Source organism: Apodemus sylvaticus, chromosome 17, assembly GCF_947179515.1.
Source record: "Apodemus sylvaticus chromosome 17, mApoSyl1.1, whole genome shotgun sequence".
In the NCBI taxonomy this organism is placed as follows: domain Eukaryota; kingdom Metazoa; phylum Chordata; class Mammalia; order Rodentia; family Muridae; genus Apodemus; species Apodemus sylvaticus.
The window spans coordinates 43,673,252-43,687,568 of NC_067488.1; the positions used below are offsets into that span (position 1 = coordinate 43,673,252).

Consider the following 14,317-nt stretch of genomic DNA (forward strand, 5'->3'; position numbering starts at 1 on the left):
CCAGAAGGCTGATGAAGTACTTTCGGAGAATATGAACAACAGAGTAGGTGCCTTGCCCAGCCACATGCAACACATTCTTCACATTGTTGAAAGAATGTGGGTAGTTTCTGTATCTGGGGAGGCCTTGAGGAGGGAGGTTGGGAGCCCAGTTGAAGGCCCTCCTTCGCTGTATTACTTTGGGGGAAGTAATTTAGCTTCTCTGAGCTTCAGTTTTTTGTAAAATGAGGACTTGAGGTGATCCTTTGCATTGGGCTGCTGTGGGCAGTGGGTAAATTGGCCCACAGGGGCAGGGAAGGTAGCGGGTGCTGAGAATTGTGAGCCATGCTGGCTGTTCTCGGCCTTGGATACACCTTCTAGCTGGCATATAGAACAGAAGAAAGGGGACACCCATCCCTCATGGCGTCCTTTCCTGGCCTCTCTACATTCATGGCCACACAGTATTCCCCTCATTTCTGTGCATGTTTCTGCATCAGGGCACACTGAGGTTCCTGTCTGGTAACAGCTTAAAACACCCCGTGTGGTTGTCTTGTATTTATTTACTCTACTGTCCCTGCTCAGAAGTCTTCTGCGGGCCCTTCTATCTGAGAGTGGCACTTTATGTTTTGGGGGTGTTGTTTTTTTGGTACCAAGTGGCTCCTAAAGGCTGTAGGAGTGTCTGGGGGCCAGGAAGCCCCCTGAAGCTCCGTGAATGTGCCAGCATATGGCAAGGAGCTAGAGGGCAGATGTCCCTAGGTCTCTAGATTGCAAAGAACTCCAAGAGTGGCTCTGGATGACCCCAGAAGCCCCTGCTTGGCTGAGGATCCCGGAGTAGGGCTGAAGTTTGTGGCACACAAAGCCAGCACAGCCTGCTTCTAGGTCCCTAGGGTCCCAAATAGAGCGCTTTGCCTGCCTGAGGGTTGTGGGGAGGATCCCCAGTGCTTCTTGGTGAGCGGTCATGTGAGGAAAGGAGGTTTCCCCAGGCCTCATCCTGCGCCGCTGTGAGCTGGATGAAGAGGGCATTGCCTACTGGGAGCCACCCACCTACATCCGCTGCGTCTCCATCGACTACCGGAACATCCAGATGATGGTGAGGTTGACCCCTGGGGCTCCAGGGAATCGTTCCCACTCTTTGGACATGAGGTTGGGGGCTGTAGGGACCTTCGAGAATCGGAGGTCCCTGGCCCTGACCTGGCTGTGACCTGCAGCGGTGACAGCACCCAGCTCTTTTCTGTTTCCCTAGACCCGAGAGCATCTGGCGAAGGCTCAGCGGGGGCTGCCAGGGGAGGGGGTCTCAGAGGTCATCCAGACCCTGCTGGAGATCTCGCAGGATGGCACCAGCTACAGCGGCGATCTGCTCTCCACCATTGATGTCCTGAGGAACATGACAGAGATCTTCCGCAGGGCTTACTACAGTCCCACGCCCGGGGACGTGCAGGTGGCTCCCAGGGGCAGCTCCAGCGGAGGACACTTGGGGAACTGTCAAAAGAACTAACCCAGGCCCCAGCCAGAAATTAAGACTCCAATGTTGAGTGTGGCCTGGGCTGTGACCACCATAATAATGAGCCTTAAACATGATCACACACTGAATCCTGCCTGGCCTGGTTGTAGGATGGTTTCTGTTCCAGGACATGTACTGAGTCTTGATCCTGGTCACAATCTCTGACCTTATTGATAGACTAGGTCCTGTCCTTGGTCAAAGGCTAAGCCTTGACTCATGTCATACTGGCCATAGATTAAATCAATCATCCTGGAATCTGCTCACACACTGAACCCTGGCTTTGGTTGCATATATGCCCTCACCCTAATCACATACTGAGCCTAGATCTAATTGTGGTTACACTCTGTGCTCTGATCCTGGTCACTGACTGAGTCCTGATCTTGGTCATTCGTTGAGCCCTGGTCCTAGTATGAACTGAGACCTTACCCTAGTCATAGGCTTAGCTGTGATCTTCCTCAAGTACTGATACCTTTTTCCATTTCTCTGGGTCTTGTTTCCAGAACTTTGTCCAGATCATCAGCAACCTGCTGGCAGAGGAGAACCGGGACAAGTGGGAGGAGGCACAGCTGGTATGTGTGGCGGTCTGGCCCCCTCAGTGCTAGCCACAGGGATCAGGATAGGAGCAGGCAGGTCTAGGCCTTCTGTATCCCAGGCCAGCCATGGTGGGACCTTGCTGGGTCTTCGGTTTGACTCTCAACACTGCTTCCTGTTGATTGCAGGACCTTGAAAAAAAAGCCCCTTAACCTTGTGGATTCTGTTCCTCTATCCATGAAAGTATAGTGGCTTCTCCCTGGGGGTAAATGAGAAGAGCAGGAACTGTGTTAAGATCGCTGGGTATATCCTGGGTAGGATGGGGGATGGCGAGTCTTCCCCATCTGCTGTTTTTATTCCAGCTGACCACAAACCTGCTATCACACTAACCCCCAGGCAGTAACCCTCTCGGGGAGTATTTGGAACACATTCTGTTCCCTTGCTCCAGCTTGGGAACCCCTGTGGTGTGCCCGGCTGCTTCTCTGATCTTATCCATAAACTGCAAGGGGTCAGGAGCCTGCTACCCTGCTGTGCAAGGGAATGACCCATGGGGCCCAGAAAAAGAGGTAGCAGAGGAAGGGGAGAAGGCAGGAGGAGAAGGGGGCGCAAGCACCTTCCCTGGCTTGAGATTCCCTGCTTCTCTTCGTCTCAGATGGGCCCCAATGCCAAGGAGCTCTTTCGGCTGGTGGAGGACTTCGTGGATGTCATCGGCTTCCGCATGAAGGATTTGAGGGATGCCTACCAGGTGACAGACAATCTGGGTAAGCCCCACCATGGCCTGGTCCCAGGACTCTTGGCAGAATCTCTGCCTTACTTTCCCCTCATCTGTAAGATAGGAAACCACCACGCCCTTCTCCAGCCACAGAGTAGTCTGGGGTTGATATCAGGAGCCCTTTGGGACCTCAGACTCAGGCAGGGACCTGGAGATCTCATGCCAGGGACACGTTCAGGGATCCAGCCACCCCTGGGGTTGAAGTGCTCTTCATTCTATCACCCCAGAGCCACCTCTGCGGCTGCAGCTTTTCTGCCCTCCAGTTCTACAATGCCTCGGGGCAGTGGGGCAGGAGACTGGTTTGCCTGCTCGCTGTTTCCCCCTTCCTGTATCATAAGAGTGGAGATGTAGACTGGGCAGTGGATCTGAGGGTAGCTGGTGGCTGTCCTCACTAATATATAGACTGGTGCTTGAGATGATCTCCCGTGCAGGCCCCACCTCTGTAGCCCTAAGGATGTGACTCCAGCCTCCCACTCTGAGTCTCCCCCAGCCCTTGGCTTGACTCTTTCGCTGGCTCTGCCTCCAGCTCACTCACTAGTGCGCTGGCTCTGTCCCCAACTCCTTCAGCATGAGACTGATGTTTTCTGGCCTCGGACCCCACTCCACCCCAGACTGACACCTGTCTCTGCCCTCCTTTCCCCCTTTACCTCCACCAGGTAGGACTGGCCCTTTGCACTGCAGGCTAACTGTGTCCCTTTTCCTCACTAGGCCTCTTGCCTACTTGACCCTCTAGCCAAGACTCCAGGCTCTACCAACCTTTAGTGCCATGCTTTTCCAAGCTATATGCCCATGATCTCATCCTTTCAAGGCCTGAAAGCCAATTGGACCCAAACCCCCAGTGTCTATCTGAGCCTACCATCCCAGGTCCAGAGAAGCCCTGACATGCCATCCCAGGCGTGTCTCTAAAACCCCAGGTCTGAACCCCTGATTCTGCTACCCCCCAAACCCAGGACCTAAGAGTTGCATACTCTGTGCCTCCCTACCTTCCACCCCAGGGCCAGCTTTCAGGGGGTCACTGTGCCACAGTCTGATCTCACTCTCTGCTCTCTGCCACTTATAGTATCTTTCTTTCCTTCTCTCCTCTCCCTGGGCTATGTCCCTCCTTTTCGGGTGCCCCAAGGTTTATGTTGAGTTGACTCTGCAGGGGGCTTCCTGGCTACTCTGTATGGGAATGTCACCCGCACATTTGTGGCCACCAGTGATAGGTCATGCGTCCACTCTGTGTGCCTACCCTGAGGGGGTCTGCTGCTCACATGTCCTCAATACCAGTAATGGCCCTGCACACAGACTCAGAACATGTGCCATTTCCCTGGGGAGCTCTCAGCACTAAGGGACAGCTGAGTGCTACCATTCAGAGGAAGCTTTGTCTGTCCCCATGGCCTCTGGTAAGGCAAATACCTTCTGAACACTATGGGAGAATCCTCAGGGTTCCAAGGCCTCGGAGTCCCAGGAGGGCCGGGCTAGGTGGGAGGCTACCGAGCCTGGCCAAGCAGGACAGGTGGCACAAAGCAAAGGTAGAAAGGACTCGGAGTGTGGCCCAGAGCTCAGCAGTTCCACTCTTTCATAACTTTACAAGTAGCCCCAGGCTATGGCAGTGGTTAAAGGGTGGAGTGTGTGCCTAGACTGGGTTACAGGCCATGGAAGGGAGGCGGGAAAGCCACCTTTCTTATAAGGGCCCTCTCTGTCTCCCAGCCCTGTCCTCCTGGGCCTTCGATCACTGGGTCAGCGTGCATGTGCTAGAGGAAGACAGTGTGGCAAACAGAGAGATCTAAGATGTCGTCTGGGGTAGGGAAGGGACTGTCCTGCTGAGGCCGGTGCTAGGCTGGAGCCTGGTCTTGAGTGAACTGGGAGGGTTCCAAGGCTTAGTTCCCCTGGCAGAGGCTTCCCAGGCTAGGTAGCAGGAGAGTACCATCCTACCTGACTGCTCTGAATTCTCCATCCAAACCTACTGCCCCTCACTCGCCCAAATAGAGAGACCCTATGCCGGAAGCTCAGTCACCTCACACGGGGTGGCACATGGGAGCACTCCTCCGCCCCCACCTTTCTTGACAGAGGGAGAGGAGACTGTAGAATGGATCTCAGAGTTGAGCCATGACCCTAGTGAGTTGGGGGGATAGTGGAAACCAAGATGAGTGCTTAGCTCCTGTAGAACCTTCTGTGCCCGCAGAAGTCACCTGATCATAGTGACTGCGCTTGAGTCTCAGTACTCTCTAGGCTGGACAGAACCCGCCCAGGTCTGAATCCCCAAGATAAGAATTCCTGTAGAGATTCTGATCTGCTGTCTCATACAGTCTTCATCGAGCATCTTTAGACTCTGGGGATTTTGCTCACGTGGGAGTAGGAGACTGTGGAGGAACTAGGGAGCGTGGGAGTTAGGGTCTACAGGCTTAGTGCTCATGCCTGACAGAAACCTGGTCACGTGGGCCCTGCCCACCCTTAGCCTCAGGAACCTTGTTCCGCTATCTTGCACCAAAGCCTGCTGCCTCGGTCCCAGCTGACCTTCCAGGTAGGTGACGCTCCATTTGTGTCGCCCCCCACCCCGCCTCAGTGCTCAGCATCCACAAGCTTCCAGCCAGTGGGGCCACCGACATCAGCTTCCCTATGAAGGGCTGGCGTGTCACGGGAGACTGGGCCAAGGTGCCAGAAGACAGGGTCACCGTGTCCAAGAGTGTGTTTTCCACAGGGCTGGCAGGTGAGGCTTGGGAACATGATGGGACTGCTAAGAACCAGGGTCCTAGAGCCTGAGACTCATCAGCCTGAGATATTTTCTTATAGGGTTCAGTGCATTGTCTCCAGTGGCGGGGCGTATCCCTGGGACTTCTTGTTATTCCCGAGGCCATCTCCTTGCCAGAAACTCTCGTTTTCCTACTAAGCTAAAAGGCTAAGCAGAGTCGAAGGGGTTGGGTGGATCACGCAGCAAGGACACAGGTTCCCAAGGGGAGAAATGCATCCTGCCTGCCCAATATCTCTTGTGAGGTCACGTGAAGAGATGAGCTAGTTGTCCCCCATGTAGGACCAAGCTGTTGCCCCAGAACCCGGCTGCACCTCTGCCTCTGTGGCGGGACATGCCTTCTCTTGTCAGGACCTTGGACATGACTGTAGAGATGAGACAGTGGAGGTCACAGCGGGGGTGGGGGCGAGGTGCAGGCTAGTGGGCAGCAGCAGGGGTTGGGGTAACATGCGCTTCCCCCTTCCAGAAGCTGACGATTCATCTGTGTTCGTGGTTGGTACTGTGCTCTACCGAAACTTGGGCAGCTTCCTGGCTCTGCAGAGGTGGGTAACTTGGGAAAGGAATAGCCTGAGCTCCTACAGGTGGCCAGTAAGAGACTCCTAGGTTGGGCATGGTGGTATGGGGGGGTGTGCCCTGAGGCTGGAGCTGGGCTACAGGGCTGGCTCAGTGCCACCCCACACCTCTGACAGCCTTTGTGCTTTGCTGCCCCCAGGAACACAACTGTCCTCAACTCTAAGGTCATCTCCGTGACTGTGAAGCCCCCGCCTCGATCGCTGCTCACACCCCTGGAGATCGAGTTTGCCCACATGTACAATGTGAGTGCTACCCATGTGTGTGTGGGTGCCCAGGGAACCTTTGTTGGTTCTGAGTGCCCCCCCATACACTCCTCTCAGGCTTTTGGGGTCACAAGCAGAGTGGCTCTCATCTGAATTCCAAGTGAGGAAACTGAGTCTTTGAGCACCCGGGGCCACATAGCAGGTGGACGTGGATGCTGAACTTCAGTCCATGTCTGACCTGTCCCCTAACCCTAACACAGTGCCTCCACTCCAGACTCCGATCCCCCAAGGGGATCTGCTTGACATTTCTTATGCCTATGACCCAGCATCCCGGGAGCTGTGTGACAGGCCATCTACCCAAAACCAGGTCATAGGAGTTGCTCCCTTCTCTATCCAGGTTTCTGGGAACATGTGGGAGTCACCTTATGCCAGAGTTTGACCAGCAGGCTCCATCATGCAGGGCCCCCGAGATGGCGGTGCCAAAAGCATCCTTCCAAAACTAAGACTCCAGGACACTACAGCTGTGTGACCCTGGCAGGTCCCCAGCTCCAGAGAGGCCTGGATACCTTGATGGGCATGAGGAGCCCTTGGTGGCTGTTAGTCCTCTTGTACGGCTTTGCAGAGCTGTAGCTCCTGCATCCCGCTGTCTCTGCTTCCGGTTGGGTTGAGTAAGAACCCCAAGGGGGTAAGGCAGCTGCATTACTCAGCCAGGATGTGGCAGTGCCAGGTCCTAGTCCTCAGGCGAGGGGTGTTGGAAGTCTCAGGAAGAGCCCAAACCTGTCCTTTGTTCCTCTGTGACCTTGGGGGGGGGTTGTTTACCTTCTCTGCGCCTTGGCTTCTTTCCTTTATTAAGCAGGAACACGTCATTTCCATGAATCTTCAAGGCCTATAGCTACTGTGAGCATAGACAGAGCCCACTGTGGTTGCTCCCTTCTCTCTGTGGCTGAGCCATGTAAATGCCCTTCAGGTCCTGCTTCCAGGACCAAGGACAGCAACAGGGCAGCTACCCCTCCTTCCCCCTCCCTTAGGCACATCCAAAACTTCTGCATAAGATATGGCTTTGTCTTTTAGCCCAGCCTTATCATGGGGTCTGGAGAGGAACTGAAGCCATGTGTTGGGCACTGGAGAGAGAGAGGGTCAAGCCAGGCCTACAGGTCCCCCACCCCTTACACATACAATCTTTTGGGGGAATGGTACCAGCAGTGTGTGTAGTGCCCTCATGAGTGGATTCAGCGACCCATTTTGGGGCTAAATGTGTCAGTGGCCCTGACCTCCCTTCCTTATCTCTTAGGGCACCACCAACCAGACCTGTATCCTGTGGGATGAGACAGATGGGTAAGTTTTTTTGGGCTTCACAGCCCTGGGGTCCTAGGATGGTGGGAAGAGGTCACGGCATGCGTAGGTAGTGGAGGGCAGGTTTACCGCTGTTCTCTGGACCTCTGGCCACTGGTACATCTACATGGTCCTCCATTTCTTCCTGCTCAGGTCTGGCTTCAGAATCAATTGCCCTGCCCTCCTTATTCTCCAGGGAAGTCCATGGCTTAGGGGCAGTGGTGGGGTGGGGATGGAGAGATGTGTCCTAGTTTGGTGCCGGAGTAGGGTATTCAGGCTATTCTGTCCTGGTGTTGGGTTTGGTGCAGATGCTAAGCACTAAGAATCAGGAATGTAGCTGTGTGGACTAAGACAGTTTTAGGGTTGCAGACCCTGAGACTCCAGCTAATCAGGTTGGGGGACAGTTCCAGGTGTCCCTAGCAGCATATGACCCTGGGCCCTGTGCTCGGGCCCTTTCAAGTACACAGTGGTCGCCAACCTGCTCCAGGGCACTCTGTCAATGTGTGGGGACCTCCTGGCTGGAATAAGGAGCCCAGGTGAAATGAAAGGGAGGCATGGAGGGACCTCCTGAGGGTGAAGGAGTGGAATAGAGATTGTGGATACCAGGAACTTGCTTGGGTTGAAGACTCGGAGGAGGCCTGGAGGTGGGCCTGCGCCCTTAGGCCTCGGCATGTGTTTAGGATGATCTGTGTTCCCTTCCTCTGGGTGGGTGGCATGGGAACTGGCAGTGTGTATGGCAAGCCTAGGTGCTGTTGGTCGTGCAGTTATGGATGTGACCTAGGCATCTGGAAAGGTCTCCTAAGAGGCTGGCTTGAGAGATGAAGAAGGCTCTGCTCCGGGAGAGGTGTAACTGCAGCAGCAGCAGGAAGGGAGGGGAAGGGGTGGGGTTAGGGGCGGGGCTCAGGGAAGCTGAGGAAGCACCAGAAGGAGGCAGGATAGAAGGGTGGCTAACAGTTAGCTATCATGTGGGGATAGTTGTCTATTGCAGGCATCTTCTGGTGACTGCGACCTCTGATGATGGTCCTGAGGTCCCAGTTGTTATTTTCTTCATCCCAGGGAAGAGGGACAGTGCACAGTAGAAAAGTCGGGTCCAGATGAGTGTCAAATCCTGTCCTACACCAACAGGGGGGTCAGAACAGCAGCTTGCGTGACACCTTTCCCAGCAGGGGAATAGTGGTCTCTGTGTGTATGCTGTGGGGGAGGCTGATTTCTACACAGGGTTCTGGCAAGCTCTGTGAGGTGGGTATCTGAGGAGTGACCAAGCTGTTCACCCTCTTAGTCCATCCTGGGACCTTGCAGAGTCCTCCCTCCTAGTAATGTGAAGAGCAGCCTCCTGGGGGGGGGGGCGTCAGTGTTTCTGTCTTCCCAGAGAAGCCAAGGACACTGTCCCTCCCCAGGCTATAACCCATCAGGCCCCCAGGAGTTGCAGTTCCTGTCCTTGGAGTTGGCAACTGCCTGACCTTGGGTAGGATCAGGACATCTAAAGGACCCTGGTGAGCCCTCAGATGTTATGCTAGTGTGGCCTCCGCCTGCCCTACTTTTGCAGCTGAGGGTAGTGACCTCAGCCTCACTGTTCTGCCCCCAGACCTAGAGAACTGGACCATGGACGACCGGTCAGGAGACCCCAGGAGAGCAGAATGGTACCTATCCAGTTGAGTGGCCTGCATCTAGGCAGAGACACAAGTCCTGGGTCCACTCCTCCATGCCTCTTTACAGATTACAGGAACTCCAGAGGCCACAACCAGCCAGAAGCCCAGTGGTGATTGCCGAGACTGCTCAGAACAGGCATCTAGAACTCTCGAGCCGAGGCTGGAGGAGGCTGACTGGCTGGTAGACAGGCTGGCTTTTGGAACTGCTCCAAGTCCTAGCTACCCTTCTTCCCAATGCAGAGTGGCTCTTCAGTCCACAGCTTGTGGCCATTACTTTTATTCTGACTTGTGAATGGGAGTGTTTTCCTATTGGCCTAGAGGGGGCAGAGCAGTGATGTGCTTCCACCAATGTGCCTGACCTGCCTGGTGTGGCCTGTGCTTGCCTGAGAATAGGCCTAGGGGCCAGGGAATGGCCTGGCCACTAGGGGGAGAGGACAGCCTTCTGTGACAGCTACCTGATAGAGGGTGACCTTTGTGTACTGTACTTGTGACCCATAACCAAACCATGCTAGTCTAGGGTAGAGTCCAGATCCCCAACTGGAAGTGGGCTGAGACCACATACCCGTCATACCTGAGTGCTGACCCTACCTGGGACATTGAGCTCTAGTTCTGCTCAAATTCGTATCATGGTCACAGATTCAGCTTTAACACTAGTCACACACCAAGTTCCTGTTCAGACGCTAAATGCTGACTGTCATCACAAACTGAGCGCTGATCTTGGTTACATACTGTGCTCTGACCTTAGTCACACGTTTATTCCTAACTCTGTACATACTGAGCCTGGATCCTGCTCATATACTGAACCTTAATCTAGCTCACACACTGAGCCTTGATCTAGCTCACACACTGAATACTAATTCTCATTCAATGCTGAGTCCTGATCCTCAGTGAGACCTGATTCTAAGCCCTGACCTTGCCCATGTTCTGGGCCTTAATCCTGGTTATACTCTGAGCCCTGATCCTGGTCATACACTGAGCCATGATCCTGGTCATACACTGAGCCCCGATCCTGGTCACACACAGTAAACCCTGATCCTGGTCACACAGTGAACCCTGATCCTGGTCACACACTGAGGCCTGATCCTAGTCACACACTGAACTCTGCCCTGGTCATACACTGAGCCCTGATCCTGGTCACATGCTGAACTCTGCTCTGGTCATACACCGAGCCCTGACACACTGAGCCATGATCCTGGTCATACACTGAGCCCTGATCCTGGTCACACACTGAGCCCTGATACTGGCCATACACTGAGCCCTGATCCTGGTCACACACTGAGCTTTGCCCTGGTTACACACTAAGCCCTGATTCTGGTCACACACTGAGCCCTTATCCTGGTCACACACTGAGCCATGATCCTGGTCACACACTGAGCTCTGTCCCTAGTCACACACTGAGCTCTGCCCTGGTCATACACTGAGCCCTAATCCTGGTCACACACCAAGCTCTGCCCTGGTCATACACTGAACCCTGATCCTGGTCATACACTGAGCCCTGATTCTGGTCACACACTGAGCCATGATCCTGGTCGTACACTGAACCCTGATCCTGGTCACACACTGAGCCATGATCCTGGTCACACACTGAGCTCTGATCCTGGTCACACACTGAGCCCTGATCCTGGTCACACACTGAGCCCTGATCCTGGTCACACACCAAGCTCTGCCCTGGTCATACACTGAACCCTGATCCTGGTCATACACTGAGCCCTGATTCTGGTCACACACTGAGCCATGATCCTGGTCGTACACTGAACCCTGATCCTGGTCACACACTGAGCCATGATCCTGGTCACATACTGAGCTCTGATCCTGGTCACACACTGAGCCCTGATCCTGGTCACACACTGAGCCCTGATTCTGGTCACACACTGAGCCCTTATCCTGGTCGTACACTGAGCCCTGATCCTGGTCACACACTGAGCTCCGCCCCTGGTCACACATGAATGCTGACCCTCATCACACACTAAACCCTGGTCTTGGTCCTAGGGTGAGTCCTGCTCCTTGCCTCCACTGGAATCATTTATCTCTCTTGATGCTCATTCCATGTATGACACATGCTTTGGGGATCACCTTCTCTTCCAGGCACATGTGACAGTTGATAGTGTGATACATTCATGTAGAGAGCTAGCCAGAGGTTCTCAGCTACAGTGTAGACCCTCTCCCTCCCTTTCCTCTAGGTCTATTGCCACATATGTGCAAGGACTCTGGTAGTGTCCACGTGGGAGATGCCTGTTTAGGTGCCTTAAACATTTGTCCAGAGCCTCTGATGTAACCCTATCCTTATGTAATGCCTGTCATCTATGTCACTGGATCTGGGTCTTGAACTCTAGGTTGGCAACAGGATTCAAGTGCTTTGTCTCTACCAGCCTAGAGAATCAAGGCCAGTAACTGTGAGAGCCTGGGATAAGAAGTGAGGAGAAAGAGGAGGAGGAAGGGGAGGAGGAAGAGGGGGAGAGGGAGTCTTTGCTGGAATATACTAACCCAGAAAGCCTCAGTTTTGTGTGTCTCCATTGAGGGGGACAGGGACAGTCACATGTGTATTCCCAGAGTCTCCTGCCACCTGTTAGGATGAGAACTAATTTGTGGGAATGGGTATCAGGAAGCAGGGCGACATGGATGAACGGGTCATGGTGGTCAGTGCTGGGCAAGGAATGAGCAAGGGTGGGGTGGAGTGGGGTGTGGACTGCGGGGGTACAGGGTGAATGACTGAATGGAGAATGAGATCAAGAGGACAAGCAGGTGCCTGAAAGGGGGGGCTGTCACAGGAAGAAGGCCCTTTTAATACAGAAAGGCCTGAACTCTGACCTCGGGCATTGACAGAGCTCCCTCTCCACAAAAGCATTCCTTTTCAAACTCTTGATCCTTTCCTGGGTGGATCAAGTCCCACTAGGTCCATCTCACAGAGCTCCTGCCCCTCTGTCCTCTGTAATCCAGGTTCATAGCCAAAGAGCCTGACCTTAGGCTCGAAGGTTCCTACTATGTTCAGGGACCTTCTCTGGACATCCTGGCAAAAGTGTATCTTAAGAGTCTGCCTCCTCTTTTTGTTTGTTTGTTTGCTTGTTTGTTTGTTTGTTTGTTTGTTTGAGACAGGGCTTTTCTGTGTAGCTCTGGCTGTCCTAGACCTCACTCCATACACCAGGCTAGCCTCAAACTGAGAGATCTGACTACCTCTGCCTCCCAAGTTCTGGTGTTAAAGATGTGTGTCACCATTGCCCAGCCCAAGTGTCTGCCCTTTAAAAAGTCCGTCTCCTTGGAGAGGGCAGATAGCAATGGCAGGCAGACTTGACAGGGCCACTTGTGCCTGTCACTCTTCACTGTGTTTGCTCCTACTGGGACAAAGAAAGCAGAAAGGATCAGGGCAGGGTGAATTTAAGGTGGCTTCCTACAGGGGCCTCTGGGTTGAGAGCTAGAGATGTTGCACAGGGTCATTAAGGCACATACAGGAACAAGACCCTCACCCCATCCAGAATTTGGGGTGGGCTGAAGCATCTGCTGCCCTGAACCTGCTTTTCTAAGGAAGTTCCCATCTTCTTGTCCTCCATCTCTCCATCAGTGATGCGGTCTGTCTCTGGTGTTACCTTGGTGTAGGCACTGGGGCTTATCCCCACAGGGTCCTGACTGTAAGGCACACAGTGGCCTTGCAGCAGATGCTGTCCAGGATATGAGCGTGCCCCATCTTAACAAGGTTACCGACTCCCCAGGAGAGTGGTAATTCACCTACTCATTCACTCACTCCTTGAACACTCACTCCTTGTTACCCGGCTCCCCTCTCCATGTGTGTCTGTGAATACACACAGCAGGATGCCCTGGGTACCCGGTGAGTCCTGTTCTCAGGGCTGCAGGTCTCTGGGATCCCATAATCCTACCTTTTCCAGCTACAGAGTGCTTGGTTCTGCCCACACTGGCTATGCAAGCCCAGGCTTCAGTTCCCAACTTTATGATGGGACAGGAAGAGGGGGGGTCTTACTCTCAGGCTTCTGTAGTGTCCTCAGGCTAAGGAGGTGACACTGTCCCCACCAAGATGCCCCTGCCTGACTTGCCTTCTTCCTCACCACCCCCACACTCCTTTGCCTCCCCTCTTTTCTTTAGTCTTTTTCTTGTGTTTGGAGACAGGATCATGTTCAGTAACTCAGGTAGCCTGGAACTCACGATAATTCTTCTGCCTTAGCTAGGATTACAAGAGTGAGGTTTTTTTTTTTTTCCTACAAGAAGCCTTACCTTGATACTCGGCCTACAGTTGCTTCCCTCAAAGCATGGCTGAGGAAGAGCTTCAGAGTGGATGGAGGATTTGAGTTGGGACAGAGTTGAAGGACTTTTCCATCATCCTTTGCCACTCCAGGGAACCACTTGTCCTGCAGGTTCCTACCTTGCCCCAGACTGCTAGGCTTTCGTCTGAGAAGTTCCCATTCACTCCCAAGGCTGAGCTAGTGGGGCATGTGGGCTCCTAATGCCCACTGCAAGTGAACCCTGGCCTGTACCTGTCCAGAGGCCTTTGTCAGACTACCTGGTTACATGGGCAAGCTTCTGTCACATTGAGCTAAAATGGAAGCTCTTGTCATAGTTGATGATGTGTTGAGGGTCAGAAGATCATCTCAAAGGACGACAGTAAGCCTCAAAGACACAATGCTATCCCATAAGCCAGCGGGGCATGCTGGCTGGCTGGAGTGCACCTTGGCAGGAAAGTGTGGGTGCAGAGTGCATAGAAGCCCAGCAGAGTGCAATCAGAGTTGGTGGACCTGCAAGGAGAGGTCCAAGGAGAGGGAGGTAGGGAGTGGGGCAGAGAACATACAAGCTGGTAAGTGGATGCTCAGGCCTGGGGGGTGGCCTTTTGTAATCACCATACCTCTTTTGTGATGTGGAGACTAGGCTCTAGCCTCAGACATGACTTAGGAGAGAGAGGCATGGGTCCTGTTCTCAGACTGCAGGGCACATGAATTAGGAAGACAAAACAGAAACACTTTCCAGTTAGCTGGGTGGTTTGAGTGGTACAGGAGCCTGCTCCCTGCCCTTGTCTGGAAGTGTTGGAATGATGGAGGTGACCAGGTC

At 53.8% G+C, this 14,317-nt stretch overlaps 1 protein-coding gene across 3 annotated transcripts in view; it reads left to right on the forward strand.

The window, feature by feature from the left end:
• The window catches only part of Adgrb1 (adhesion G protein-coupled receptor B1), a 59,298-nt gene that overhangs the window by 12,625 nt on the left and 32,356 nt on the right, over positions 1-14,317 (forward strand). For all 3 annotated transcript variants that reach the window (XM_052160788.1, XM_052160789.1, XM_052160790.1), the window contains exons 9-16: positions 960-1,066; positions 1,220-1,414; positions 1,978-2,046; positions 2,661-2,769; positions 5,329-5,472; positions 5,978-6,053; positions 6,224-6,326; positions 7,579-7,622. In XM_052160788.1, coding sequence (XP_052016748.1) covers positions 960-1,066; positions 1,220-1,414; positions 1,978-2,046; positions 2,661-2,769; positions 5,329-5,472; positions 5,978-6,053; positions 6,224-6,326; positions 7,579-7,622 — 847 coding nt within the window. The remainder of the gene's footprint in view (positions 1-959; positions 1,067-1,219; positions 1,415-1,977; positions 2,047-2,660; positions 2,770-5,328; positions 5,473-5,977; positions 6,054-6,223; positions 6,327-7,578; positions 7,623-14,317) is intronic.